Here is a 27699-nt window from a genome sequence, read left to right as displayed (position 1 = left end):
TGAAACTAGCAGTATTTTTATTTCCAGTAGTGCCCACGTGTAATTAACAACCAGACCAAAAACTCTGAAGAACTGACAGTCTATCCTATGCTTCAGAAAAACAAAGGTCTCTTCCTGCTCCACTTTTCTGGACTACACTTGACAGTCTGCTGTAGCTGGTTTATTTATAATGAGCACTAACAAAACAAAGAACAAATCCCAATTACTTCTAGATTTTGACAAGATTAGAAGAAAAAAATTATTTCTTCCCTACCCACCCTGTTTGTTTACTATGTGCATTTGACAGTTTTGTGAACGCTACAATCAGTATCATTACTGTTGGTGGGATCTTTCACAAATCAAGGGGTGGGGCAGTAAAAAACCATAAATGTGACTGTAAAACCATGGCAACTATCAAGCAGCCTCAGCAGGCAGGCACAGGAGGAGCAAGCTGAGAGGAACCTGGGGCTGACATAACTTTAAAACTTACTATTATTTGGAGTTAATGACATTTCTCATGATTGGTGGCACATCAGAAACCTCTTCTGGGCCCATGGGAAATTGTGCAAAGGGATCAGAAACCAAAAGCAACTACCTACAGGTAATATACCCTCCTGCCTACACCACAGCCACCCCTCACCCCAGGGGAACCCTCGCCCCCCAACGTGTTCCCTCAGCCCCAGAGAACCCCCGCCCCTCCCCAAGAACCCACCCCACTCCCAGGGAGCCCCCACAGGCCTGGGGAACCCTCACCCCCTCCCACTGTGTTCCCTCAGCTCTGGGGAACCCCCGCCCCTCCCCAAGAACCCACCCCACTCCCAGGGAGCCCCCACAGGCCTGGGGAACCCTCACCCCCTCCCACTGTGTTCCCTCAGCTCTGGGGAACCCCCGCCCCTCCCCAAGAACCCACCCCACTCCCAGGGAGCCCCCACAGGCCTGGGGAACCCTCCCCCCCAAGTGTATCCTCAGCCCCAGAGAACCCCCGCCCCTCCCCGAGAACCCGCCCCACCCGCAGGGAGCCCCCACAGCCCTGGGGAAACCTCCCCCCCCCCAACATGTTCCCCCAGCCCCAGGGAACCCCCACCCCACCCGCAGGGAGCCCCCACAGCCCTGGGGATCCCCCGCCGTGTTCCCCCGGCCCCGCCTCTCACCGGCCGCCAGGTTGTCCCGGAGCCGGAGCGGGACCCGCAGCCAGTAGAGGAGCCCGAGCGCCGCCAGCAGCCCCAGCGCCCGAGCCCAGGGCACGGCGGCCAGCCCGGCCCCCCGCCGCCGCAGCCGCTCCCACCGCCCGGGGGTGCAGGCCGAGCCCTCAGGCTGCGCCGCCGGAGCCGCCTCCCCGCTGCCGCTGTCCGCCATGGCCGCGCCGCCGGGGCCGGGCCGGGCCGGGGCCGGAGCGCAGCGCTCGGCCGCGCGCGCGGGGGCGTCCCCGCCGCAGACGGACTGGGCTGCGCGCGCGCTGCGCCTGCGGGCTCCTCCCGGGGACTCGGGTGCATGGATCACGGGGGTGCGTGCCCCGCTCGGGGACTGCGGGGGGGGGTCCTACACTCATGGGGGACGCACACAGCACCGGGGGTGCGTGCCCCGCTCGGGGACTGGGCGGGGGTGTCCTACACTCATGGGGGACGCACACAGTACTGGGGGTGCGTGCCCCGCTCGGGGACTGGGCGGGGGTGTCCTACACTCATGGGGGACGCACACAGTACCGGGGGTGCGTGCCCCGCTCGGGGACTGCGGGGGGGGGGTCCTACACTCATGGGGGACGCTCACAGTACCGGGGGTGCGTGCCCCGCTCGGGGACTGCGCGGGGGGGGGTGTCCTACACTCATGGGGGACGCACACAGTACCGGGGGTGCGTGCCCCGCTCGGGGACTGCGGGGGGGGGTCCTACACTCATGGGGGACGCACACAGCACCGGGGGTGCGTGCCCCGCTCGGGGACTGCGGGGGTGTCCTACACTCATGGGGGACGCTCACAGCACCGGGGGTGCGTGCCCCGCTCGGGGACTGCGGGGGGGGGGGTCCTACACTCATGGGGGACGCTCACAGCACCGGGGGTGCGTGCCCCGCTCGGGGACTGCGGGGGGGGGGTGTCCTACACTCATGGGGGACGCACACAGTACTGGGGGTGCGTGCCCCGCTCGGGGACTGCGGGGGGGGGGGTGTCCTACACTCATGGGGGACGCACACAGCATCGGGGGTGCGTGCCCCGCTCGGGGACTGCGGGGGGGGGTGTCCTACACTCATGGGGGACGCACACAGTACCGGGGGTGCGTGCCCCGCTCGGGGACTGCGGGGGGGGGGGGGTCCTACACTCATGGGGGACGCACACAGTACCGGGGGTGCGTGCCCCGCTCGGGGACTGCGGGGGGGGGTGTCCTACACTCATGGGGGACGCACACAGTACCGGGGGTGCGTGCCCCGCTCGGGCACTGCGGGGGGTGTCCTACACTCATGGGGGACGCACACAGTACCGGGGGTGCGTGCCCCGCTCGGGGACTGCGGGGGGGGTCCTACACTCATGGGGGACGCACACAGTACCGGGGGTGCGTGCCCCGCTCGGGGACTGCGGGGGGGGGGTGTCCTACACTCATGGGGGACGCACACAGTACTGGGGGTGCGTGCCCCGCTCGGGGACTGCGGGGGGGGGGTGTCCTACACTCATGGGGGACGCACACAGTACTGGGGGTGCGTGCCCCGCTCGGGGACTGCGGGGGGCGGGTGTCCTACACTCATGGGGGACGCACACAGTACTGGGGGTGCGTGCCCCGCTCGGGGACTGCGGGGGGGGTGTCCTACACTCATGGGGGACGCACACAGTACCGGGGGTGCGTGCCCCGCTCGGGGACTGCGGGGGGGGGTCCTACACTCATGGGGGACGCACACAGTACCGGGGGTGCGTGCCCCGCTCGGGGACTGCGGGGGGGGGGTGTCCTACACTCATGGGGGACGCACACAGTACCGGGGGTGCGTGCCCCGCTCGGGGACTGCGGGGGGCGGGTGTCCTACACTCATGGGGGACGCACACAGTACCGGGGGTGCGTGCCCCGCTCGGGGACTGCGGGGGGGGGTGTCCTACACTCATGGGGGACGCACACAGTACCGGGGGTGCGTGCCCCGCTCGGGGACTGCGGGGGGGGGTGTCCTACACTCATGGGGGACGCACACAGTACCGGGGGTGCGTGCCCCGCTCGGGCACTGCGGGGGGTGTCCTACACTCATGGGGGACGCACACAGTACCGGGGGTGCGTGCCCCGCTCGGGCACTGCGGGGGGGGGTCCTACACTCATGGGGGACGCACACAGTACCGGGGGTGCGTGCCCCGCTCGGGGACTGCGGGGGGGGGGTCCTACACTCATGGGGGACGCACACAGTACCGGGGGTGCGTGCCCCGCTCGGGGACTGCGGGGGGGGGTCCTACACTCATGGGGGACGCACACAGTACCGGGGGTGCGTGCCCCGCTCGGGGACTGCGGGGGGGGGGTGTCCTACACTCATGGGGGACGCACACAGTACTGGGGGTGCGTGCCCCGCTCGGGGACTGCGGGGGGGGGTGTCCTACACTCATGGGGGACGCACACAGTACTGGGGGTGCGTGCCCCGCTCGGGGACTGCGGGGGGCGGGTGTCCTACACTCATGGGGGACGCACACAGTACTGGGGGTGCGTGCCCCGCTCGGGGACTGCGGGGGGCGGGTGTCCTACACTCATGGGGGACGCACACAGTACTGGGGGTGCGTGCCCCGCTCGGGGACTGCGGGGGGGGTGTCCTACACTCATGGGGGACGCACACAGTACTGGGGGTGCGTGCCCCGCTCGGGGACTGCGGGGGGGGGTCCTACACTCATGGGGGACGCACACAGTACCGGGGGTGCGTGCCCCGCTCGGGGACTGCGGGGGGGGGGGGTGTCCTACACTCATGGGGGACGCACACAGTACTGGGGGTGCGTGCCCCGCTCGGGGACTGCGGGGGGGGGTGTCCTACACTCATGGGGGACGCTCACAGCACCGGGGGTGCGTGCCCCGCTCGGGGACTGCGGGGGGGGGTGTCCTACACTCATGGGGGACGCTCACAGTACCGGGGGTGCGTGCCCCGCTCGGGGACTGGGCGGGGGTGTCCTACACTCATGGGGGACGCTCACAGCACCGGGGGTGCGTGCCCCGCTCGGGGACTGCGGGGGGGGTGTCCTACACTCATGGGGGACGCACACAGTACTGGGGGTGCGTGCCCCGCTCTGGGGATTTTGGGGTGCATATCCCACACTAGAAATTTGAGGGGTACCCAATACGAAGGGCCTGCCTTCCCGTACGGCCCGGGGATGAGGCTTGGCTGTGTCAGTGTCAGGCCCAGGGCTCACCCCTCTGGCGTGCGTGGGGCCCCTCCACGCAGTACATGCCAGCCCCAAGGAAGCACAAATCGTGCGATTAGGAAGTAGTTGCGGTGCCCTTTTTGCTTTCCCATGGCTGGCAAAGCCGTCAACGATTCAGTCACGTTCCCACCTCCCCTTTGCAGCCCGGAAGGCAGAACCGCTCCATTTGCCCTTCCCCTGCCTCCAGGAGCTGGGGCTTTAAGAGCCGCGGCACCCAACAGTGCGGGACGCGCCACGCACCAAAGTCGTCGCACCCATAGAGGGCGGGGCTGATCCACTGCCCAAGACCGGGATGGCGCCTATTAGCGTCAATGAGAACTACCGGGGACCACGATTGCCCTCAAACAAGATGGCGCCGGCAGCGCTTCCGGCCCGGCACTTCCGGATGGGCGGTTGCCTGCGGCCCCAGCCTCTCCCCCGCTGTCAGTTCCCGGCGTGCTTTGCAGGGGTGGCCGGCGGGGCGGGGCCCAGCCACAGGATTCAAAATGGCGGACCTCGAGGACCGGGTGTCGGACGAGGAGAAGGTAGGGGCAGGGTTTTCTTGCCTCCCCTGAGCTTCCCGGGGTAGCGCCCCCTGCGGGCAGGGCCTCGCCCCGCTGTAGGGCAGGAGGAGACCCCCAGACAGCCCCTTGCCCTATCGCGAGGGGGGAAACTTCTCCCAGAACCCCCCACAGCCAGGGAAGAGACCCGCTGACACTGTCCCCCCACGCCCGCCATGCCGCCGGGAGAGACCCCCTCCGCTGCCCCCACATCTCCCTCGGGCGGGGGACGAGACCCCCCAGTGCCCCCCTCTGCTGCGCTGTCATCTTGCCTCCCCCAAGGAAGATCGTCACCCCCCAACGAGAGAGAGAAAACCCCCTTATGCTAATTTCATGACCCAGTACGGCCCACGGACAGGTACAGCACCCCACAGCGGTGGGACGACGCTCCCTCCAGTCCCTAGTAGAATTCCCCCTGCCCCGGCTCATTTCAGAGGGGGTGGTGGATAGCACCTCCTTCCCCTTTTAGTCTGGCTACTAGTGGGGGAGAACGGTGGGCTCTTCCTCCGCATTTTATTGCTTCACAGGCATGGGATGGGAATTGCTGCTTGGCAGCACAGTTAATCTGGACTGTTTCCAGGTGCCCCGGGAGGAAGACCCAGACAGGCACTAGTGGGGAGCCAGGAGAGGAGCAGTCAGTTCCTTGTGACGATTGTTTCCTTCTAAGGTTTTTGTGCAAATGCTCTTTCAAGTATCTTTTTCAGTGACTGTGAAAAAAACTGGAAATGTCCATTTTCTTGGTGATATCTTGTCCTCTTCTTGTAAGTCTCAACTCCTGCCCCACCGCTGAGTGAACCAACCTCAGGTTGGAAGTCAGCAAGCGCACAAGTTGGAGGAAGGCTTGTGGCGAGCCCCATCTCTTATGAAAAGTCATTGGAATATGTAGTGTCAACAGAGCAGACCGGGCCTTGCCTACTAAGCAAATACACTGACAATATAGATGTAGTCAATCTAAAACTTTCATTTTGCCTTTATCATCTTTAGTTCAGTTTTTCTAAATTCTCTTCTGGTCACCCCCTATGAAAAGAACACAATGAAAATTCAGAACATTTAAGAGATTACAACCATAATTTAGCTGCATAACCTGAGAGTATATGGCTGTAGTCTGGGACATGTTCAGGAACATGAATTTGCCAGCACACTGTGTAGGCAGACCGAGCATGACCTGCTTGCTACTAACTACAGTGTATAAAAGACGGTGTTCTCAGTTTTCTTTCCAGATCTGGTCAGTCAGGGTGTGTCAGTTCCTTAATCTGCTTCTGCTAGCAATAGGAGTTCTCGTTGATTAAACTTGGGTTTCATATGCAAGTGGCACAAGGGGTAGATACTTTGACAAATTGAAATGTGGATAGGAAGATTTGTTTTAAGGATAGCAATCTACATTGCACAACTTCCTGCTTACTCTCACTTCTAATAATTGAATAAACTCTACTAAGAAGGTAATAGCTTGACAGTGGTTTTGGATTGTAGAAGACAAGAAAGATAGAATGATATCACTAGAGCTCTTCATAAGCACAAAATTTTTGTTTCAGTGTCTTAAACTGCCATTGGGGAAATAAATTTACTTTTTTCCCCCTTCCCTGTAACTTATCACTTCCTCTCCACCCCCCAATATTCTTTTAAAAATTTTCTGACCAGCTTCCGCTCATAAGGATTTACTTCATAGATTCATTTACGTATTACCCTGGCTTTCCTCTCACTTGGAAGCTAGAATTACCTGCTGAATGTTGATACTAAAAATGGAGACATATTTTACTTAGCTAACACTGGTATTTTAAATTGATATTTTGGTACTTCGCATTATTTATCTTTTCATAGCTTTGAGTGCAAGTACTATGTAGTCTAATTAGTAGTATGGGATAAAATATGCTTTCTTCTGAACAATTCTAAGGCTAATTTCTAACAGTTTTTTCCATTTGCAAACAGCAGTTTTTAAGCCAAACATGCAATAAGTGATACCTGGACTTTGTCGTGATTCTGGCCTTCTGTTTCTGTAGCTTTCTTTAGTCCAGGCCTCTTCCTAAATCAATGAGGTTAGTGACCCTTTGCAATAGAAGAAAGGAACAAACCAGGCAAAGGAACATAGAGGCCCCTATTTACAAAAAAAATAATAATAAAAATTTAGGCTCTGCTGTGTTTCACAAAATCCCCACTCAGCTGCTGCCTAACCCTGCAGGCACTTACATTTTTGCTGTAAAAGTTTCTAAGGTGCTTAAGTTTCAGCCTTTTGGCATGCACACCACTGTCTCATACCTAAGCCCTAGTGTGATCATAAACCAAGTGAGTTAGGTGTTGCCCTATCTATTGTACTCACCAGATTGGGCCCTGCAAGCAAACTCTGAGCATACTGAATTCTACACAAAATGAATGGAGGAGTGACCACCTCCTTTAATACCTTTAGCCCAGTGGTTAGGGTTTTCAGGTGAGATGGGGAAACCCTGGTTCAATTACCCCACCTCTGCCTGATGAGAAAAGTGGGAAATCCTGGTTCAAATCCTATCAGGTGAGTGTCCTAACTACTGATTTATAGAGTCACTCATGCTGTCTGTGGGCTAATGCATGTTTAATTAGATATACAAAATGGGACAGCTTCAACAAGAGAAATTGAGAGAGACTTACATCAGAATAACCCATAGTCTTTTAGTTAGGGTAGTTTGCTCAATGTTATATAGTATAAATTCTAACCATAAGATTGTATATTTCCTTCTTTTGAATAAATTCCTACCATTTTCAGCTATTCATACTTTGTAGTTCATTACTGAATTTCAGGTGAAGATTTTAACAAAATAAACTAAGCCACCTTTTACCCCTTTCAGTAGGTGTTTCCCCAATTTTAAACATGCTGGAATCAGAGGGGAACTGAGACAGAGATTAAACGAGTTGCCTGTGGTATCGCTGACATTGGCAGAGCTGGGAATAGAAGTCAAAGCTCATAGTCTTCTGTTCTAACCGATAAACAACGTTGCAAACACTTTGCAGACAAATTTAGGGCATTGTTTGTCTTGCATACACTTTCTCTTTTTAAATGCTTAGCTTTAACTGCACTGACTTTAAAAAGATAAAAAAATCAGTGCACATCACTGAGAGACCAAGCAAAATGAACTAATCTGGTTTGTCACATCTAAAACTATCTATTCATTAAAAAGAAAAGGAGGACTTGTGGCACCTTAGAGACTAACAAATTTATTTGAGCGTAAGCTTTCGTGAGCTTCATCGGATGCATCCGATGAAGCTCACAAAAGCTTACGCTCAAATAAATTTGTTAGTCTCTAAGGTGCCACAAGTCCTCCTTTTCTTTTTGCGAATACAGACTAACACGGCTGCTACTCTGAAACCTATCTATTCATTGTCCCTCATAGTCATAGGTAAATGTTGGATAATTGAAGCATATGCAGCATATTCAAGACTCTTTGAATCTATATTGCTCTGGCTTCTTATGAATTCTTTGTACTGTCACCCTTTTTTCTGCTTCTATTTAAAAAAAAAATAGCGGTCAGGTGACTTCACTACTTGATGCTTTCCCCATTTCAGAAAGAGGAAGTTAGCAGAAGCTAACACTCTGCAGAGATACCTGAAATGGTAATGATGAGCCCGGAAGTAGGTCAGTTTTGCAGAAATAGTTAGTTTCATAGTTCTGCAGATGAACATGCTATCAGTGTGCTGACACTTGAAGGCGAAGAGACTCTGAAGTGACAACAGTGCAGAAGCTTGATATATAGGATTAATTTCTTTACCAAATACAAAGTCTGCTTCTTCCATTTCATGAGTAGGCATTGCTGTTTTCAGTTGTGTAGAGTAATGCTCTCTTCCATTGTTTTTCAATTGCTCCAGAGCAAAGGGAGAGGAGAGAGAGGATAAAGTTACACTTTATAAAAAGGATTACATGTCTTTGCAGTGTGTGTTTTGCTCGTGGCTGCTGTTTTAATGGCACTTGTCCTAAATGTAGATTTGTCAATCACTGTCGTGTCTAGTTATCTTCACCAATCTTACTAAAGTGGGTGAAGTTACTTACAGATTGAAGTGTATGTAGGAGTTGTGGTTTATTCAGGGTTTGAGTCCTGGACTTAGTCTTTTAGGAAGCAAACTATTTTAGGTGCAGAGCAGAATTTGGGTCTAAGGTGGGGTATAACACCAAAAGAGAGGTGGTGATGTCTTCCTAACTATAATAAGGCCCCACTTTATCAGGGCCCCAAGTACAATGCAATTGTGCAGCTGCATTAATGACCAGACACATCATTTATCTAATTACCAAGATGTTGCATAAATATAGACACTGCATAATTATTTTTAATGGCCATTTTATGAGCTCAGTTGGAAGAGAGCAAACTGTGTCCAGTTGTGGAAGTGGAGTAGGGGGACTGTATTCCCTGCTGTGATCCTTCCTATTGACATGGATCTTGGCATCAGTTAGGTGAAGTTGTGTGAGTACAGCAGTTGTAGTAACGCTTTAACATTTACAGAGTGACATGCCTTATGTTTATGCTTATACTTTTTAAGAAAAGCACACACATCAGTCATGTAGGGTAGGACTCACAGTAAAGTCTACAGGGCAAACTGGAACAGCAGTATCCATATTAGTTACTATCCAGTAATCCTGATCACGGTCAAGGATAGTCTAATGCTTTCTGTTACACATTTTCAGAAGTTGTATGGATCTTAGATACTCCAACTAGGATGAGAGTTATTTAGCTAGTAGAATTTTATTAAACAATGAAAAAACACATTTTAGCAATTCTAACTGTCTGTCATGCTTCAGCAAAAAGCAGAAGGGAACTAAGGGCTTGTCTACACTGGCACTTTACAGTGCTGCAACTTTCACGGTCAGGGGGGTGAAAAACCCCCCCTCAGCGCTGCACTTTTCAGCGCTGTGAAGTGCCAGTGTAGACAGTGCACCAGCCACGCTCCCAGCGCTGGGAGCTACTTCCCTTGTGAGGGTGGGTTTTTCATGGTGCTGGGAGAGCTGGTGCCGCGACTACACAGCCACGTTACAGAGCTGCCGGGGCAGCGTTAACGTTGCTAGTGAAGACATGCCCCCAGCCTGGAAAGGTGGGCAAACGTTCCATCCCGCTTCATGCCCTTGTTTATGCGTTTTTATTCTTTTGTCAGTTGCACTCAAACTAATGTAAATATTTTCCGCATTAAAAAAAACATAATTTTTTAAAATAAATAAGTATCAATAGTTTTTGCTTTTCAAGTATCTGTGACGCTGGCGCCTTGATCAGGCTCAGTCCAACTAAGATGGAGGTGATGCTGGTAGGATGGGGAAGCACCAAGAAAGCATGGCAATGCCTCCTCTGTCAGTGAAATGTTTTAAATCCCTTCTAAGGATGTAGAATTGCAAGCTAGAAGCCAGAAAAGTGTTTTTGAAGGGGGTTGGCCTCTCAACTCTGCTCCTGCAGATTAATTAATTTAATGATTAATTTGATATTTGTACTACTTTGGTTTGTTATTCAAAATGGCCTTTACAGGACAAATTTAAAACAATACTTGTTGTATTGGCTGAAGACAATGAATGTAATGCCTTATCCAGAAAGAAAGCCTTAGCCAGCTTTTGCCATAATTGAAAGTTATGAATAACTGTAAAACTAAGTGGAAAAAAGTGGTGTGTTTTATATAAGCCTCAAAGGGAGCTGTGTAATTGTGTGGCTGAGTCTATTTGTCTCCAGAGTCCTGACCAGTAACATTTTTCAGAGTAACAGCCATGTTAGTCTGTATTTGCGGAAAGAAAAGGAGTACTTGTGGCACCTTAGAGACTAACCAATTTATTTGAGCATAAGCTTTCATGAGCTACAGCTCATGAAGTGAGCTGTAGCTCACGAAAGCTTATGCTCAGATAAATTGGTTAGTCTCTAAGGTGCCACAAGTACTCCTTTTCTTTTTCCAGTAACATTATATTCCCTCAGGTGCAAACCATAAAGCCTGTCTTGGAATTAGGGAAACTGTTTAGACTGAAACAAATTTGCCTTAGTACCAAAGCCACGTGAATTCAAATGATACAACACACTAGCATTTAATACATTTTAGAACTCACTGGTGGTTTTGATTTTCCTTTCCCACTTCAAAGTTCAGGAAATCTCAGGTATTACTTTCTTCCAACATCAGCCTGCTCAGATCTTTATCATAGTCCTTCTGATTCCAGATCCTTAATTCTTTCACTACATTGTGAAGCTTCATGATAGGCTCATAGTACAACTTCCAGTGAAATATACTGTTCTAGACAAATTAATTAACATTGTGTCACAGAGTGGCACCAACTCCCTTTATTGACACATGCCAGAAATGGTCCCACGTTCTGTGTGGAATTGTTTTCAGTTTTTTCCTTAACCGAGGACCCCAAATGAACAATAATTCCAGACAAGAGAGTAACATGATATTACTAATGATCAGAGATCTTAGCTTTCCATGATTTAAAAAAAAAAAAAATTCTCAGATTAAAAATACCTGATAAAAATCCATGTTTTTCCATGGTTAAAATGAAACACTGAACTAGTTTCCCTAGCCATAATATATATAGGTATCAATGTTTTATTGATATACAGTAGAACCCCATTTATCCAAGCCTCCATTATCTGGCTTTCCATATTAACCGAACCACCAGCTGCGCAGGGACTGACCGCCTATGCCCCAGCCACCCCGGGGCTGACCACAAGAGCTGTCAGCATTGGGCATCTGGTGGTTCAGTTAATACAGAGAGCTGGATTATGGAGACTCGGATAAATGGGGTTTTACTTTATACATCTTTATTTTTTTACAAAATGTAAAAACTTAAGATTCTCTGTAAAAATGCAAATTCCATATTTTTTCCATGGCAAATGGATTGCTAGGATCCCTGATAATGCTAAACCATGGTGTCCAATAGTGAATCCCTTAGTCAACTCCATGCAAATTCAGCAACTAATTGCTAGGCTCAGATGAGCTTTAATAGAAATTTTTCTCCCTTGTTTCCAAGTAGGAGGTCTTAGGTCTGAAAGTTTCCTGACCATATTCGCTCCATCATCTTCTTGCACAGGTCATATTGTGTGGATGAAAGATGGAGATGTACCTGTGTAATCAAAGTAGTATACATACACGATATCCTGAGTTTTAAAGAGGTATTCAGTGCATGCAGCAGAAATAATGTTGGCTTAGGGTTTGCTGCTTTGTATTCCCAAAGGTTTTATGGCTGCTATTACTTAAGTATTTTGAGATGCTCTAGCTCCAGTAAAAAGGTTTCATTGTGGCTACTTTTTTCTAGACTGTGGCTCCTGCTCTCTAGATTGCAAGAACAAGAGGGTCCCACAGTAGCTGAACAGGTCAAAAACTGAGATATAAGTGCCTGGCCTCACTGCTGACTAACTCTCTGATCCTTCCAATGTTTGTGAAAAGCCTTAAGGCCATGGGTTGTATCACTGCTCTGCTTAATCAGGCCTATTCTCTTTACAACATGCTCAGGAAATAATGTTTTAATAGCTAGCTTGAGAATAACTTTCACCTCTGGACACGTGTTTGCTCTGGAGGATATCCATCACAAAGCCAGGCAGTGTTGGCAGGAGGTGTGCCCACAGTTCAGGGTGGTGGGATTCACCAGAATCGCACAACAGGGGATGCAAGAGAAATCACTTGTTGAAATCTGGAGGCTTGTTTCTAAGGCAGGGTCTCCCTCTGCTGACATCTCAATTTAATTTTGTAACTTTACATCACTGTCCACTTTTGTACTTTGTACGTTTCCATCACTCTCTGCTTTCTCATTTTGTATCTTTACTGTTTCTTCCACGAGTTCTTATGACTTCAGTTACTTTCCCTTTGAAGCCTGTAAAGCATAACTAATTGTGTTTAAAGTAGGCAGGACTACATCTTTATGCAAACTTCTAGTCCCATGGTACTTGGTGGGGAGAGGGTATTTGTCTTCCTTCTTGGAAAGGATCTCCTCTCTCAGCTATCATGTGCTGCTTGTTTCCTGGTGGTCAGTGGCATCTCCTCCTCCTACCCATCAGCAGCAGCAAAGCAATTACATCACAGGTAACCCTCAATTCTTTCAGTGTATATTACACTTATTAGCTTCACAATTATCCAGTAGGCTGTCATCTAGTAGCAGGCCCCTCCTCTCCATCCCTTTCAGGACTTTAGTAACTCACTCTGTACGTAATCGACATATGGACCGCCAGGTAGTTCCAAGCAGTGGAACTCCGTTTTGTTAGGTCACAAGAAGACGGTTAGATTATTTTTAAAGGGAGATTGTTGGCTAATTGTGTGTGCACTTGTGCAGGCTGAGCAGTTTGGTGTCTGAGGTGATGTTTGTGATCAAAAAGGGTGTTTACAAAGCAAAGTCCATGTTTTCAAGTGTTCACAAATTTTGGGTGACCATCTTGGGAGTCCTAGAGACTGATTTATCAGAGGTGTTGAGCATCTGACTTCAGTTAGAGTTGTGGGTGCTCAGATACTCTGAAAAATCGGGCCCAAAGTCTCAAGTTGGGTCCCCAGAACTGGAAGCCACACAAAACTAATGGTAGGCTTAGAAGGATTAGATTTTTATCAGTAAATGTCAGTAACCCTCAATTTCATTTCACACACACATACACACACACAATATTTTCTTTGATGATCAGACTTTACAGATGGGGAAAGTAAGAAAAATGCTATTTGGGAACATTAGAGTTTGATTTAAGGGTATTTGCTGTGTATTTTGGCATATGATATTAACAGTTTGTATTTTAACTGTTAAAAAGCTTTAACTTTTTGACTTTCAACATCTGTCACTAAATAATAATTGCCTGACCTCCTCATAATTTCCTACAATTGTGAAACTTTAAATTTATGACCATCAAAATGAATGCAGAAAACCTATAATTTTGTGCAACTGTGAAAATTTACACAGATAAAAATTCAAAAAATACTTAAACATCAGTATTATCCATCAAAATTATAAAAACAGAAAAATCAAATTCTGTCGAGCTTTAACTAAAGGACGCTTTTGAAAATTTGTGCCTAAATCTCTCCATAAATAGTAGCACTATCTATAACTGTAACATTCAGTTCTGCTAGTGAGCTATGCTGGTGTAAATCTGTTGCAGTGTGTTGGTACCTAAACAAAAAAACTTGCACTCTTTATTGAATTTAGTCTGATGACTATTGTGCTTTACTGCAGGTGCATATAGCTGCAAAATTCATCACTCATGCACCACCAGGAGAATTTAATGAAGTGTTTAATGGTGAGTAAATAAAAGAAAATTAAATAGTTCATAGGATTTTCCAGGTTTCAGCTATTATCAGAAAGTATTTAAGGTACCTCACAAAATATGATTGGCAGAGAGGCTATACTTTTTACGGCCAAGATTTTTTAAAAGTGGCTAATGATTTTAAATACTGACTTGAGATACCTTACAAGAGGCTGGATGCTCAGCACTTTCTGAAAATTAGACCATGTTAAAGGGTCCCAACTTAAGCACCTCATAATTGAGGTACCCAAATCAGCCATTTGTGGAGTCCAGGCCTAAGATCCTAGGTTTAACGTAAATCTCCCCACTGTATTTTCCACTGAATGCATCCGATGAAGTGAGCTGTAGCTCACGAAAGCTTATGCTCAAATAAATTTGTTAGTTTCTCAGGTGCCACAAGTACTCCTTTTCTTTTTGCGAATACAGACTAACACGGCTGCTACTCTGAAACAAGTAAATCTTTTTGTGATCTTTGTTTATGTGTGCATGACCCGTGGATGTTGTTCTATTGTGTTTCCTTAGTACCTTTCAGGCTTGAGCTGAACTGTTTGAAGCCATTCATATGAATGCAAAATCCTTTGTCTGGATGCTATTTCACTCTGCTACTTTGGTACAGCATTGACTTGATGGTATTGTGATGAATAGTAAATACTCTAAACTGGCTTTTACCAGACAAATGTAACATCTGATTGTAAAGGGATATAATCAGGTACTCTGAAGTTTATGTTATGGAGACATAATAGTAACTAGCTTTCCATTTATGTAATATATTTTGGACTCCATCATCAGAAAACACCACAGGAGCCATTTTCACTGTTCAACAATGGTGTGGCTGGAATTTTGTTAGAGCCAGAAGGGTTTTTGGTTTACTTTCATTCTACCATAACTCAAAAGTGGCTGAAGAAATTCTTTAACTTAATAATAATAATAATTTAAAAAAGTTGTTTTGAACAGTGACCAAGAAAGAGAAAAATTAGAGCCCGAAAGGTACATGTTTCAAAAAGCTGTGAATGTATAAAAATGGAGAGTATAATGGGAAAATGTTTAATTCTTACTCTACTACTACTACTACTACTAGTAATCTTATATAGAGTTTCATCAGTAGATCTCAAAGAACTTTACAAAGCATCATTATCCCCATTTTACAGATGGGGAAACTGAGGCATGGAGGTAAGTGGCCAGCAGGCCAATAGAGTTCAGGTCTCCTGAGTTCCAGTCCAGTGCTCTATCCACTATAGCGACAGTTACTTGTAATGACCAGTAGGCTAGCCCGTCTGCCTAGCATGGTTGTGCTTTACTAGTCTTTAATCAGAATCATCACACAGACAGCAAGGAGGGAAGAATTTAGTTCTATTATACAACCACACACTGTTTAGTAAAATGATTTACAGCTACTGTAATGTTTGTTGAGCCTCTGCTTCCATTTCAGTTTTAGGGTGCAAAGATAGACATTTGATACTCTGTCTGAACACTTTCTTTTCTCTAGATGTCCGATTACTGCTTAACAATGACAATCTTCTCAGGGAAGGGGCGGCACAGTAAGTGTTGTTTAAAACAGGTTTCAGAACATTTTAAGGAAGTGTACAAGCATGTGTTTTTTCAGTCTAATGACATAATGGTGTGAATTGCGATCAATTGTAGTGTTGGTGGAGGGGGCGATGTACTGTAATTTCCCCCTTCCACTCAAAACACCTGGAAAGGAAGGTCATCTCCCAAAAGTCTAAGCAGAACTATCTTTGTTTTAATAGAATCTAAACAAATGAGGAGAGCCAACATATATATATATTGTAACCTTTTAGCATCTAAGGAATGATTCATCTTTGTTCAAACCGCCAGAGGACTGGTACCTGTCACGCTGTGTGGAGTGGCTCACAATCATGAATGCCATCCTCAGGGCGGGCAGGTGTCAAGAAGCAGAGCCAAGACCCCAAACTAGTTGTATGGTCTATAATTGGCTTTCCCCAACCCGGTAACAAGTGTGAATTCCTGAAGCACAACAACAGTCGTATTGTGGCATCACAGACAGTCCCCTTGGGCACACCAGTCTCTCTTGTCCCCCAGGCAAGCTGGACGGAGGGCTTGGGACACGTACAGTGCTGCAGCTAAAGCACTGTAACACTTTAGTGAAGATATTACTACGCCAAAGGGAGAGGCGGTAGTTATGTGGATGGGAGAAGCTCTCCTGTTAACCTAGCACTGTCTCACCTAACACCGGGGGCTAGGTTGGTATATCTACGTTGCTCAGGGTGTGGATTTTTCACACCCCATAACAACGTAGTTACACCGTTGGGAGTTTGTAGTGTAGATCTGGCCTTAGTGATAGTTGGTTGCTCTATACCAAAGATCTCAAAATATTCATGTTGCTCCCATCACAGGAAACTAGTCATTTACCCCAGGTCAAGTCATACCTTAGATATCACACCAAAAAATATTCCCAAGGCCACTGTCTATGAAAGTATTAAATATGGACATTTTCTCTGTACTGGTATTTCTATTCATTAGTCCCTCAGTGAAAATATAAATAATAAAGATTGCACAGTTAAAGCTTACCTTTTTTTCCATTATTAACAGTGCATTTGCCCAGTATAACATGGATCAGTTCACTCCGGTGAAGATCGAGGGGTATGATGATCAGGTAAGACGAAGTTTTGCTGCCTGTCTTCGCAGGTTTTCATATTGGTATCCATCACTGCAGGTATTACGATGACCTTCCATACTGAGCTGGGTGGGAAGTTGTGGTTAGGTTGAAAATATGATCATCTGATCACCTAACATTTTTCTTTGCACTCAGTGCTTAGCAAACTTCTCTCCTTACAGAAAAGCCTCCGACTGACCATGCTCTCTATTGCTAACTAAATTCAGTACTCCTTCCTTAGGCACAGTTCCCTGCTAAAGCCATTGGAAGTCTTGCCTGAAGCAGAGCGAGCAAAGAATGCTTTTCTTTTAGGGCTGTTTAGCAGCTCTCAGATGTTGCATACTCCCAGCTCCCATTGGTTTCAATATCAGGCTCTTAAAAAATAGCATATGTTTTGTTTTCCATTTCCATCTATACCAAACCCCTCCTTATCCAATTATTCCAAATATATTGGCTCTCCCATTATATCATTTCAGCCTTTCTGCATTCCCTTCTCCTGTATAAAATCACAAACTAAAGAACTTCCCATTTGCCTCCAAAAGATGATCTGGGAATTTTTTTGCCTCTTGATACTTACAGACTGAAGTTTCACGAAGGGTACAATTAATTTCCATTTTTCAGAGGAATAAAGTGGGCCCTGTTGGAGACTGAAAGCAGGCTTGGCTGCCTCTGGTTTCTGAGCTCAATACTGATACAGGAACTGCATCCCAGTGTCCACTTGTGCAAGAGGGTTCGGTCAAGTGGTGCAGGCATGGGAAGTATAGCAGTACTAGGCTGCCAACAGAAGCAGATTTGACAGAAGCTGTACAACCTGTGAGAAAGAGGTTTGGCTCTTCTGCTTGGTCTGGCTTCTGAGATGACTGATCTTCTGGTGAGGCAGGGAATGCCCTGTTATGCTGTTCAAGACCATTCACCCCAGCCTAAACCTGATACATAGTGAAGTAACCACATTTACTCTCCCTCCTTGATCAGAGGAGGAGTTGCTGCAACATACAGGCTTATGGAAGGAAGAAGAGAGAGGAAAATGATGGAACCCTGAGGTACACCCACCCTTCTCTCTAGGAAGGAGAAAGAAATGGGGCTTGAGTTATCCTATTAGAGTTTGACAGAAGCAGAATAATTGATGTTTGTATTTCGTACAAAGGATCCCAAAAAACGTTGTAAGCATTCTATAAACAACATCAGTGAATGCAGCCATCTTTGGGCTGGATAGCTACAATATAACCATGGTGAGAGGGAAAGTTTCTCCAAGGACCTCAGAGCAAACCCCAAATCATTAAGTGAACCACAGAACCATTAATGTCCTTGCAAAGGAGAGGGCACTTCAGATCATAAGGTTTCATCTGAAACAAATAGTGCCTTGGGGTGAAATTGAGCAAACTTGCGCTCAAGAGCCCCAGAAGAGCAAAATGAGATTTAAATCAGCATAAGGAAACGCTTTGATCTTTCCCTTTATTTTTCAGGTCTTAATTACAGAACACGGTGACCTGGGCAATGGCAGATTTTTGGATCCAAGGAACAAACTTTCCTTCAAGTTTGATCATTTAAGGAAAGAAGCAGGCGACCCCCACCCTGAGGACACAGAAGCTGCTCTAAAGCCCTGGAGAGATGCCTGTGACAGTGTGCTGAGGGCATATGTGAAAGAGCACTATCCCAATGGCGTTTGTACTGTTAAGTACCTGCCTTATTTCATTGATGGGTCTTTGCCCCAGGCCTGTGAGCCCCACGGGAGACTTTGTACTGCATTTTGAGCTCACATCTTCATTAGTTTCAGAGTAGCAGCCGTGTTAGTCTGTATCTGCAAAAAGAACAGGAGTACTTTTGGCACCTTGGAGACTAACAAATTTATTTGAGCATAAGCTTTCGTGAGCTCACGAAAGCTTATGCTCAAATAAATTTGTTAGTCTCTAAGGTGCCACAGGTACTCCTTATCTTCATTAGTGTCTGTCTTGTAGGTCCTTATTCTTGTACAGCAAAGACAAGAGGGTTCCGAGATTTTGTGTGCGCATTCATATCGTCTGAAACTAGTGGCAAAATGTTTCCCTTAATTACCTCAATCACCTGTGGGTAAATATGCACTAATGCACCTGGCAGCCCTCTCCAGTGTTAAGCTGACCAGGAAAGGGAAGTAATGTGTACATGCATAGACAAGGTGTACGTGCACGGTCTGCATGCTCTCAGCGCTGTGATATAGCAGGATATTGAAGCTCCATCTAGTGTTACCGGGATTAGGACCACAAAGCTGGTGTAATACACGCAGCAGGAACATGGCACTATGATGCTTATTTTTCATTTCTTTATGAATTCAGGTTTACGGCAAGACTGTAGATGGACAGCAGACAATTATTGCCTGTATTGAGAGCCACCAGTTTCAGCCCAAAAACTTCTGGTAAGAATATTTTAAAGTATTCACTTTAAAAGTATTTAAAGTATTCCTTCCTTTTCTAGCCCTTTGAGCACAAGCAGTAGGCTGATCCAGAACAAGTGCTCTGCTTCCTCTCTTGCCCACTTCCTGATAACTTCTGCTTCTGGCCTGCCTCCCTGGCAGGCTGTATGAAATTGCTCTGAGAGAGGCCCCTGTGCTGCTCCATGAACCAGCCAGTGAAAAAGGCACTAGTGAAGCCAGGGAGCTGTAGCCCTCATTGTTTCGGAGCCCAAGCTGTACTGGTGCATCATTGCCTTGAACTGCACTGCACCAAGGGAACGAGGTGCCCAGTGAGGCCTTTGAATATGGCCACAGGGCGCGGGGAGAAGAGCAGAGGCAGCACGCTGGGCTCTTTCCCAGTCCGTTTGTGCTTTGGTTCTTTTTAGGAATGGCCGTTGGAGATCAGAGTGGAAATTTACCATCACGCCCCCTGCGGCTCAGGTGGTTGCAGTGCTGAAGATCCAGGTTAGTTACACTGCTCAGCAACAGTCACATCGATTGTATTGCTGCTTCTCAAGGGGTTCTTGTGGATTTGACTCAAAAAGTAAATCCTTAGGTGTCCACAAAGATGCCATTTTAAACTACGACACTTCATGACTGCTGAATTGTGCATCAGCTGTATGAAATGCTAAAGAAATGGAATCCTTTGAAAGTTATAATAGCTAAAGTCTGGCCTGACGGTTTAGTGTTAGTGGATTGTATTACCATGTGGATCCAAGCTCTGCACTTCACTTCTGGTCCCTGCTAACCAGGAGTAAGCCTACAAGTTGTCCAGTGAACCCTTTATTGCCTGCTCTCATCCCAGCGGTAATGAGTGTTTACTGCATTAGCATAATATTGAAAGGTCCTGGCTGAGAATAAGATCCCTTGGAAAATCCATCCAGCCTTGGTTAGTCTCCACTGGAGACTGAGAAACCTGTCACAATATTGTTGTTGTGAGTTTCTCCTGGTCTTTGGCCGCATCTGTGGACAGCACCTAGCATAATGGAGGTCTGGCTCGGTTGGGGCCTCTAGGTATTACCACAATATAATGTGAATTATAAACTGTTCTTGTTCTTTCTTTGTGCAGGTTCATTACTATGAAGATGGCAACGTGCAGCTAGTTAGCCATAAAGACATCCAAGACTCTCTAACGGTTTCAGTGAGTATGGAGAATTTACAACATTTCAGCAGCTCTTTTGTGTTGATTTATGTCCCCAAAGGCAGCTTTACTCTCAGATATGACTCCACTCTTGTGTCACTTACTGTAAAGGCTTTTGATCAAATTATAGGCTGACCAGTCAATGAGCAGCAACACATACAGGGGCATGTGGGAAACCCAGCTTCTTATACTGCTTGTAGACTAAAGACTGTAGTGAGAGGCACGCTGCAGGGTGTTAGTTGTATGCTCTTCAAGTTTAGAGTAGGGGTCACGTATGCCTTGGGGGAAACTAGTTGCCTTCCTCCCTATGGGAGGAAAAGGGAGAATTTGAACCAAAATACAACAGCACATTTCTGAAAAATCTTGATTCTTCAGCACCAAGGTCAGGCAAATGTAGTTGCAAGAAGTGCTTGGGAGTCCTCAGAAGAGAAGGTAACTTTATTCTTGTAATGACAATTAGGCTGGAAGAAAAAGGCGGTCAGTAGTGTCTACTCACAAGTCTGTTCTGTATCGAGAATGCCCAGTTCTCTTTTGCTCACTAGAGGGCAGCCCTGTCTTTCAGTTGTTTAATGTCAGCTTCACTTACCTCTCTTCCCTGCTGCACCCTGCTGAGCAGCAGCCCAGTTACTAATGGGTACTGGCCCGATGTAGGTCGGAAACTGTCAGCTTTCTTTCCCTAATCACTGATGAGCTAAGTATTTACAGAATTTCATTCTAGAAGGAAACCCATTTAATAGATTTTTATATTCAGCCTTTTGATTGAACTTGAAAGTAAATTTCATTCCTCTTACTCTGTAGAATGATGTCCAAACAGCCAAGGAATTTATTAAAATCATAGAACATGCGGAAAATGAGTATCAGGTAAGAGAATTTAGCAGGGATCCATGGGATTCCATTAGGCTTGTTTATTTTCATGGATATTTTAAAAGCTATTTCCCTCTATTTACAAACAATCAGAACATGAGAGATTAATGCTCTAGTTTTGTTCCGCCCCTTGTCCTTTCTTCTCTACCTTCTGTTTCTAGTTTCATAGTCAGTTTATCTGATTTTGATTGTAAATTCTTTGGAGCAGGGACAGTAGTTTATCTGTAAGCCACCAGGCACAGTTACGGGGCTATATAAGTGTTTAAAAACAAATGAAATAAAGTCAGCAGTTTAGGATATTAACAAGAAAACTGGAGCGGGGCCTGGAAGGTGCAAAGTCACTGATTCCAATTCATGAGAAGATCACACTGGATAGAGCTGTTGGCAAGCTCAGCAGAAAGGCCAGGGAGCAGATGAGTCAGAGAGCCTGAACTCACCTCTCCGCCTCCCTGTGACTAAGGCTATGGCTACCCTGGCACTTCACAGTGCTGCAACTTTCTCGCTCGGGGTGTGAAAAAACACCCCCCTGAGCGCTGCAAGTGACAGCACTGTAAAGCGCCAGTGTAAACAGTGCCCCAGCGCTGGGAGCTGTGCTAATCCCCTCGTGGAGGTGGAGTACCAGGAGCGCTGGGAGAACTCTCTCCCAGCCCTCGGCGCTAATCCCCTCGTGGAGGTGGAGAACCAGGAGCGCTGGAGAGCTCTCTCCCAGCCCTTGGCGCTGATCCCCTCGCGGAGGTGGAGAACCAGGAGCGCTGGGAGAGCTCTCTCCCAGCGCTGGCGCACGACCACACTCGCACTTCAAAGCGGTGCCGTGGAGCGCTCCCCAGTTTCGAGTGTAGCCATGCCCTAAGAGCCTTTGCTAAGGAAAGGTCTGCTACAGCTTCCCATGCAGTGCTTGTTCTGTGCGTAAGAAGGGGCCTTACCACAAGGCCTTTTGCAAATAAATTCACGGGAGAAGAAGGCAAGAGAGACCCTTTCTCAACACACACACACTCACTCTCTCTCTCTCTCACCCCCGCTAAGTTTGCTTTATCAGTTAGTTGGTAACTAGCATGCCTGGCTTTAATAGTGAGTAAAGCTTTTTGAAAGCATCCATCCTCCTGCTCAGACAAACACTTTCAATGTGGTTGCTCTTGCAGACGGCAATCAGTGAAAACTATCAGACTATGTCCGACACCACGTTCAAAGCCTTGCGTCGGCAGCTGCCCGTCACTCGCACCAAGATTGACTGGAACAAAATCCTCAGCTACAAGATTGGAAAAGAAATGCAAAATGCTTAAGGGAGAACTGATGAGATTGATGAAACGGTAGCATACAAAAACCTAAATGTGGTTGTATGCCAAGTAGGTGGTTTCCAAACCAGTGTGGCATTTTGCTAGGGCTTTCAAAGTTAACAAGTTTTCTAGCCTCAAGGAAAACTATTGAACAAATTGCATTCTCTTTGTGTTTTGTGTTCCCTACCATATAAACTTCCTGTTACTGCATTTACTGGTAGGTCATTTGAATTAAACCACATTAATGGTTCAATTATATAGTTCTGTTTGGGAGTCACTGTAATTGTACTGGTTGGAAAATTTCCTAGCCCTGAAAGCCCCTTTATAAATACAGGCCGATGGTGTTGCGAGTATTTTCCCTGCACCCTTATACAGCACTCCAGGTACTTCAGTAAGTTTCAGATCTGGTAACAGCTCACGCTGCTGCGCTGCAAGCTGTAAGAAATGCAAGAGAAGGCGCATCTCCCACACATGCCTGCTGCTGATCTCCACATAGCAATGGATCTATACGCTTAGATTTTAATATCTGGAATGCGTTTACATGATCCCTTACAGAAATCTCAAGAAGGCCAGATTTTTGTGTAAGTAATTTTTTTAAACCCAAAGATTCCATGTTCCCGCTAAGAGAACTTTTTTTTTTTTTTTTTGGCTTTTCTTTTCCCTGGAAGTGTGGTTAACAGACATCTGCATTTTTACAGAACAGCTAATCCAGTTAGTTCTTTCTCTCTCTCTCTCTCTCTCCCCCCCTTTTTTTTTTTATTTTTAGTATTGTTAAATTTGTTAGTATTGTGACTGCTGAGACATTTTGTCTGGTTGGAGATGAAATATTAGAGTTAAAAATGCAAATGTCTAAGGAATAGTAGGTATGTTGTGCTTTAATGCTTTGTGGCAGGTTCCTAGAGTTTGTACCACAGGTGTATGAATGGATGGTGTATTAAACGATAAATAAAAGATTTGCACCGACGTGAGAGAAAATCACTTGCAATCTTTGTCTCTTTCTGTTGGGGCCAGTTTCTTCTTGTTATACTTGGAACGCTGGGATTAATATCTGCTTTTGAAAACGTGCTCTAAATTATTCCATTTTTCATAGAAGAGAAAACAGCTGAGTGATTGAGAAGCAGCTTCCCCCAAAAGAGAGGAGGACATTTTCTCTCTCTCTAAGGCCATGTCTACACTAGCACGTTTGTCAATATAACTGATATCACTCATAGGTGTGAATAAAACCACACCCTGGGCAACACAAGTTACCCCGACAGACGCACCGGTGTGGATAGCGCTATGTTGGCTGGAGACGTTCTCCTGCCAATGTAGCTACCGCCGCTCATTTGAGATGGTTTAATTATGTCAACAGGAGAGCTGTCTCCCATCGACATAGAGCGGCTTCACGAGCAATCTCACAGTGGCACAGCTGCATCGGTATGCTAGCTAGTGTAGACATGGCCTAAGAAACCAGAACATGGATGCACTGCTAAATGAACTCTGTACAGCTAATTCACTCTGCTTGGTTTACACTTTGTCGTCCTTCCGCCTTTCCCAAGGTCTTCTTAAAGCTGTCTTCCTATTATTAAAAATGCAAAGAAAAATGGCAGGTTGTGCATTAAACATCAGGTTTGCTCAGTAATACCACAGAATAAGAGTGTCGGTGTTCCAGTCCTCGTGAGAAGTTTTGTCAGAATAAAATAGATTTGTATTTGCCATTCAGAATATCCATGCATTCATCCCTCACACATCCTGTGTGTCATCTGTTCCGGTAGAAATACACCAGTCTTTGTTCTAAAGCTACTTGTGTCTGTCCTTTATGATCTTTGATATTTATGCCTAATCAAAATACAGTTACCTGCTAGAGGAACTCAGCTCTGCACCCTGCTATAATGATGCATATCCTGACATGAGTAGTTTGGGGTAGCAACAGTGAGGGCAGTACTAGACACTAGGCTACTAGCAATTTTTCCACCATCTCACATAAACCAGCTTAGAATTGGAGTCCTGAACTGAAAGCTGCTATATTCACATGCCTGTGAGGACTGCAAAACAATCTCTCCTATTCCAGTATTACACACGGGGCTTATACCGTCTGTCCCTGTAGTACCTTGATATGTTATATGGTATCCACCAAACTCTCAGTAACTCATGTGGTAGTGTATCACGGCTGCAGCTAACACCTGGGAACAATCAGAGTTCTGTCAGATACCTTAGGGTACGAATAGGAATAATACACATTGTGCATATCTGCACCCTAATTGGTTGTTTTACGGGCTGTTGGCATATCATTGCAATGAACTGTGTAAGCCAGTTACCTGCTGATTTGCTCTTTTAAATAACCTTTAAACGACATGTGATGATATCCACCAGTATTAATGTAACAAAGTTTCAAGATCAAACATTTGCGTCAGGGAATTCCGAAAGGTTAAGATTGTGCCGTTAACTCAGTCGGGTTATGCGTGCACAGTATTTCCTAATCCTCTTTCCCTCTTCAGTATAAGCCTTAACGTATTGCACTTTAAGAATGTATGCCAACAAAACACACAGTAGGATACTGTGAAAGCTTGTCGCTTTCATCAACTGAAGTTGGTCCAATAAAATAGGGGTGCCCAACCTACAGCCCGTGGGCCATATAGGGCCCACCAGAGAATTTCATAAGGCCCACAGCAGGGCTCAGGCTGTCAGCCCCTGACAGAGAATCTGTTTGTCCCACACAAGGTTGTGCTTTGGTTTATGTGGCCCACTCGTGTAATAAAGTTTGGCACCACTGCACTAAAAGATATTGCCTCACCCACCTTGTGGTCTCTGACATAATGTGATTGACAGTAACTTGCGAGGGTGCTCCGAGCAGAGCTGTGAGCAAGAGATCTGGGTTCGGTTCCTAGTTCTGCTGCTGCTCTCCCATGTGACTTTGGGTAAATTGCTTCCTTGCTCTGCCTCCATTTCCCTAATTTTTAAAACAAACAATGGAAACTTACCAACTATCTCAGAGGGGTATATTGACACTTGACCATCTTACTGCAGTAGCGTCTAAGGACCTGATCGAAACCTCACTGGACAATGCACTGTTCAAATAAGCAACAGAGACTCCCTGTACTAGTGAGTTCACAAGCTAGGGCCTTGTCAGTGTTACAAGCTTAACTAAAATGGATTTTAAAAAATTAAAAAAACTGGTATAATTGATTTAATTAAGGATTGTAAGAAACCTGCTTGTGCTAACTCAGTATAACCCACATTTCAATTGATGTCAGAGTCTCCATACAGGAGGTTTGCACTAGTTTAAATAAGGGCTTGTCTGCACTTGAAAGTTAATGAGTAAGGTAGGGTGTGAATTTAAAGTGCAATAGCTGTTCCTGAAGAATGCCATGTGTGGACAGTCTTTGAAAGCATAAGTGGGTTAAGCTAAACAGGAACAAAAAGCACTTTTATTCTAGAATAAGGGTATCCACACATGGAGTTAATCACAAATGTCTCCTTAGGTAGACAAGCCCTAAATCAACTAAAAATCCATTGTTTGTTAAACTGGTGCCACTTGTAAAATAGACAAAGCCTTAGACTGAGACAATATGCAGCAGTTGAGTAAATCATCTGTGGGTGGGGAGGACAAAGGTAAAGATGTTTGCATAAATGGTAGGCCAGCATCTCAGTTGCCACAATGTTAGCAAAGCATTTGAGGTGGTTGGGTGGAAGGTGCTGAATTACAAAGTGTTCTCAATGAACCTATTAACATTCAGCATTCCTTCCTTGCATTGCTCTGATGTTCCCATAACCCCCCACCCGCATATTCCCTTTCTAATCAAGTAGCTGAATGCCAGTGCTGTCCACTTTGATGACTGTAACCTGGGTTCGGTCATTCAGGGGCTCTTGTAAGAAGTTAGTCCTGCTTCCTGGACAGTAAGGTTCTGTTACAGCAGGCTCATTTTGTGAGAAAATTTCTCAGAACAGCTTTCAGCGGCAGCGCTAGGAGCCACCTGGACCCCTGTCTTACCATTGCCAGTGCTGGGGGAGCTGCACCAGAGGCATGGAGGCAGAGGAAAGGGCTAGTGCTAATCAAGTCATAACCCAAGTTAAACCCCAAACCACACCTACGAGAGTGAGTCAATTACACACAAGCCAGTTTACGGAGAGACATGGTCATAACAAACCTTCAGCTTAATTGTCATGCACATTGTGTAAAGAGTTATCACTTTGGATGGGCTATCACCAGCAGGAGAGTGAATTTGTGTGGGGGGGTGGAGGGTGAGAAAACCTGGATTTGTGCTGGAAATCACTTTAGATAAGCTATTACCAGCAGGACAGTGGGGTGGGAATAGGTATTGTTTCATATTCTCTGTGTATATATAAAGCCTGCTGCAGTTTCCACGATATGCATCTGAAGAAGTGAGCTGTAGCTCACGAAAGCTTATGCTCTAATAAATTGGTTAGTCTCTAAGGTGCCACAAGTCCTCCTTTTCTTTTTGCGAATACAGACTAACACGGCTGTTACTCTGAAACCCTTCAGCACCACAGTCTCCCTAAATCACGCCCTTTGCTGACCCATGAGCCCACCAGCCCTCTACCACTTACTGGGAGTTTGCAGTGCTCCCCGAAGGACCTTTCCTCCAGTGACTCCTGAAAAGGAATAAATGGCATTACACCCCATGCCTGGGGACCTATGGTAGTTGGCCCGGAAATCTGAACATATTACAATCTTCCAGTAGTATTTGAGCCTTATCCACACCCCCGACTCCCTCTGGGGCGGGGAAGTACCATGTCCCTGGTGTACAAGTAGGAAACTGAGGCACAGAAAGGCAAAGGGACTTGCCCAAAATCACACTGTGAACAAGTGACAGAGCTGGGCATATGACCCTTAGCTCCCAGAAAAAAATGCCTTCTCCACGCGGCCATCCTTCCGTGGTGTGTGCAGGGGGCTCGATCAATCCCTCCTCTGTCCCCCCTGGCCTGGCTGCCTTTCCCAGAATGAAAATAGCAGCGACCTAGGTCATAACTGTTCACCCTGAAGAACGGCCCCTCCATGGGCAGCCAGTTCTCCGGGCCCTGGGCAGCAGGAACGTCCCTGGCCCGGGTGTCTCCCTCCCCACCGCAATTTAAAGTGGCCGGGGGGGGTCCACACACCACCAGCTGGACCAGACTGGAGAGGCTGCTGCCTGCTCGCTCCATGTGGCTGCCGGCCGGGGGCATCGGGGTCTCTGCGCTGTTCCTGCCCCAGGCGCCCCTGCAGCCAATGTGGAAGCTGTGGGGGCAGTGCGTGGGGGGGAGCAGCACGTGGAGATCCCCGGCCCACCCTGCCTAGGAGCCCCG

General features: G+C 47.2%; 2 protein-coding genes across 4 annotated transcripts in view; one reads left to right on the top strand and one right to left on the bottom strand.

Moving 5' to 3' along the window:
* Positions 1-1357, bottom strand: part of ST7L (suppression of tumorigenicity 7 like) — a 31394-nt gene extending 30037 nt beyond the window's left edge. The window contains 1 exon segment of the mRNA XM_073320098.1: positions 1131-1357. Within this exon segment, the coding sequence (XP_073176199.1) occupies positions 1131-1335 (205 nt within the window). The 5' untranslated portion in view covers positions 1336-1357.
* On the top strand, positions 407-23394 carry CAPZA1 (capping actin protein of muscle Z-line subunit alpha 1). 3 transcript variants are annotated; one of them, XM_073320099.1, is made up of 11 exons: positions 409-580; positions 4488-4868; positions 14008-14071; positions 15564-15615; positions 16649-16712; positions 18176-18382; positions 19022-19101; positions 19524-19602; positions 20207-20278; positions 21077-21139; positions 22282-23394. In XM_073320099.1, exons 2-11 carry the CDS (start codon positions 4656-4658, stop codon positions 22420-22422), a joined length of 1035 nt encoding a protein of 344 aa, XP_073176200.1. In that variant the 5' UTR covers positions 409-580; positions 4488-4655; the 3' UTR covers positions 22423-23394. The 3 variants fall into 3 exon arrangements, with proteins under 3 accessions (XP_073176202.1, XP_073176200.1, XP_073176203.1); XM_073320101.1 differs by lacking the exon at positions 4488-4868 and having other exon boundaries at positions 407-580; XM_073320102.1 differs by lacking the exons at positions 409-580; positions 4488-4868 and adding an exon at positions 12184-12881.
* The last annotated feature ends 4305 nt before the right edge of the window (positions 23395-27699 follow it).

This window comes from Lepidochelys kempii, chromosome 21 (assembly GCF_965140265.1).
Source record: "Lepidochelys kempii isolate rLepKem1 chromosome 21, rLepKem1.hap2, whole genome shotgun sequence".
Lineage (NCBI taxonomy): Eukaryota > Metazoa > Chordata > Testudines > Cheloniidae > Lepidochelys > Lepidochelys kempii.
Note: the sequence above shows the minus strand (reverse complement) of the source record. Positions and strands in the feature narration are given on the sequence as shown.

Coding starts and splice junctions, on each gene's coding strand:
- CAPZA1 (XM_073320099.1), top strand. CDS start 4,656: ATGAGAACTACCGGGGACCACGATTGCCCTCAAACAAGATGGCGCCGG. Junction 4,869..14,007: donor GGGTGTCGGACGAGGAGAAG/GTAGGGGCAGGG, acceptor GCTTTACTGCAG/GTGCATATAGCTGCAAAATT. Junction 15,616..16,648: donor CTCAGGGAAGGGGCGGCACA/GTAAGTGTTGTT, acceptor CATTATTAACAG/TGCATTTGCCCAGTATAACA.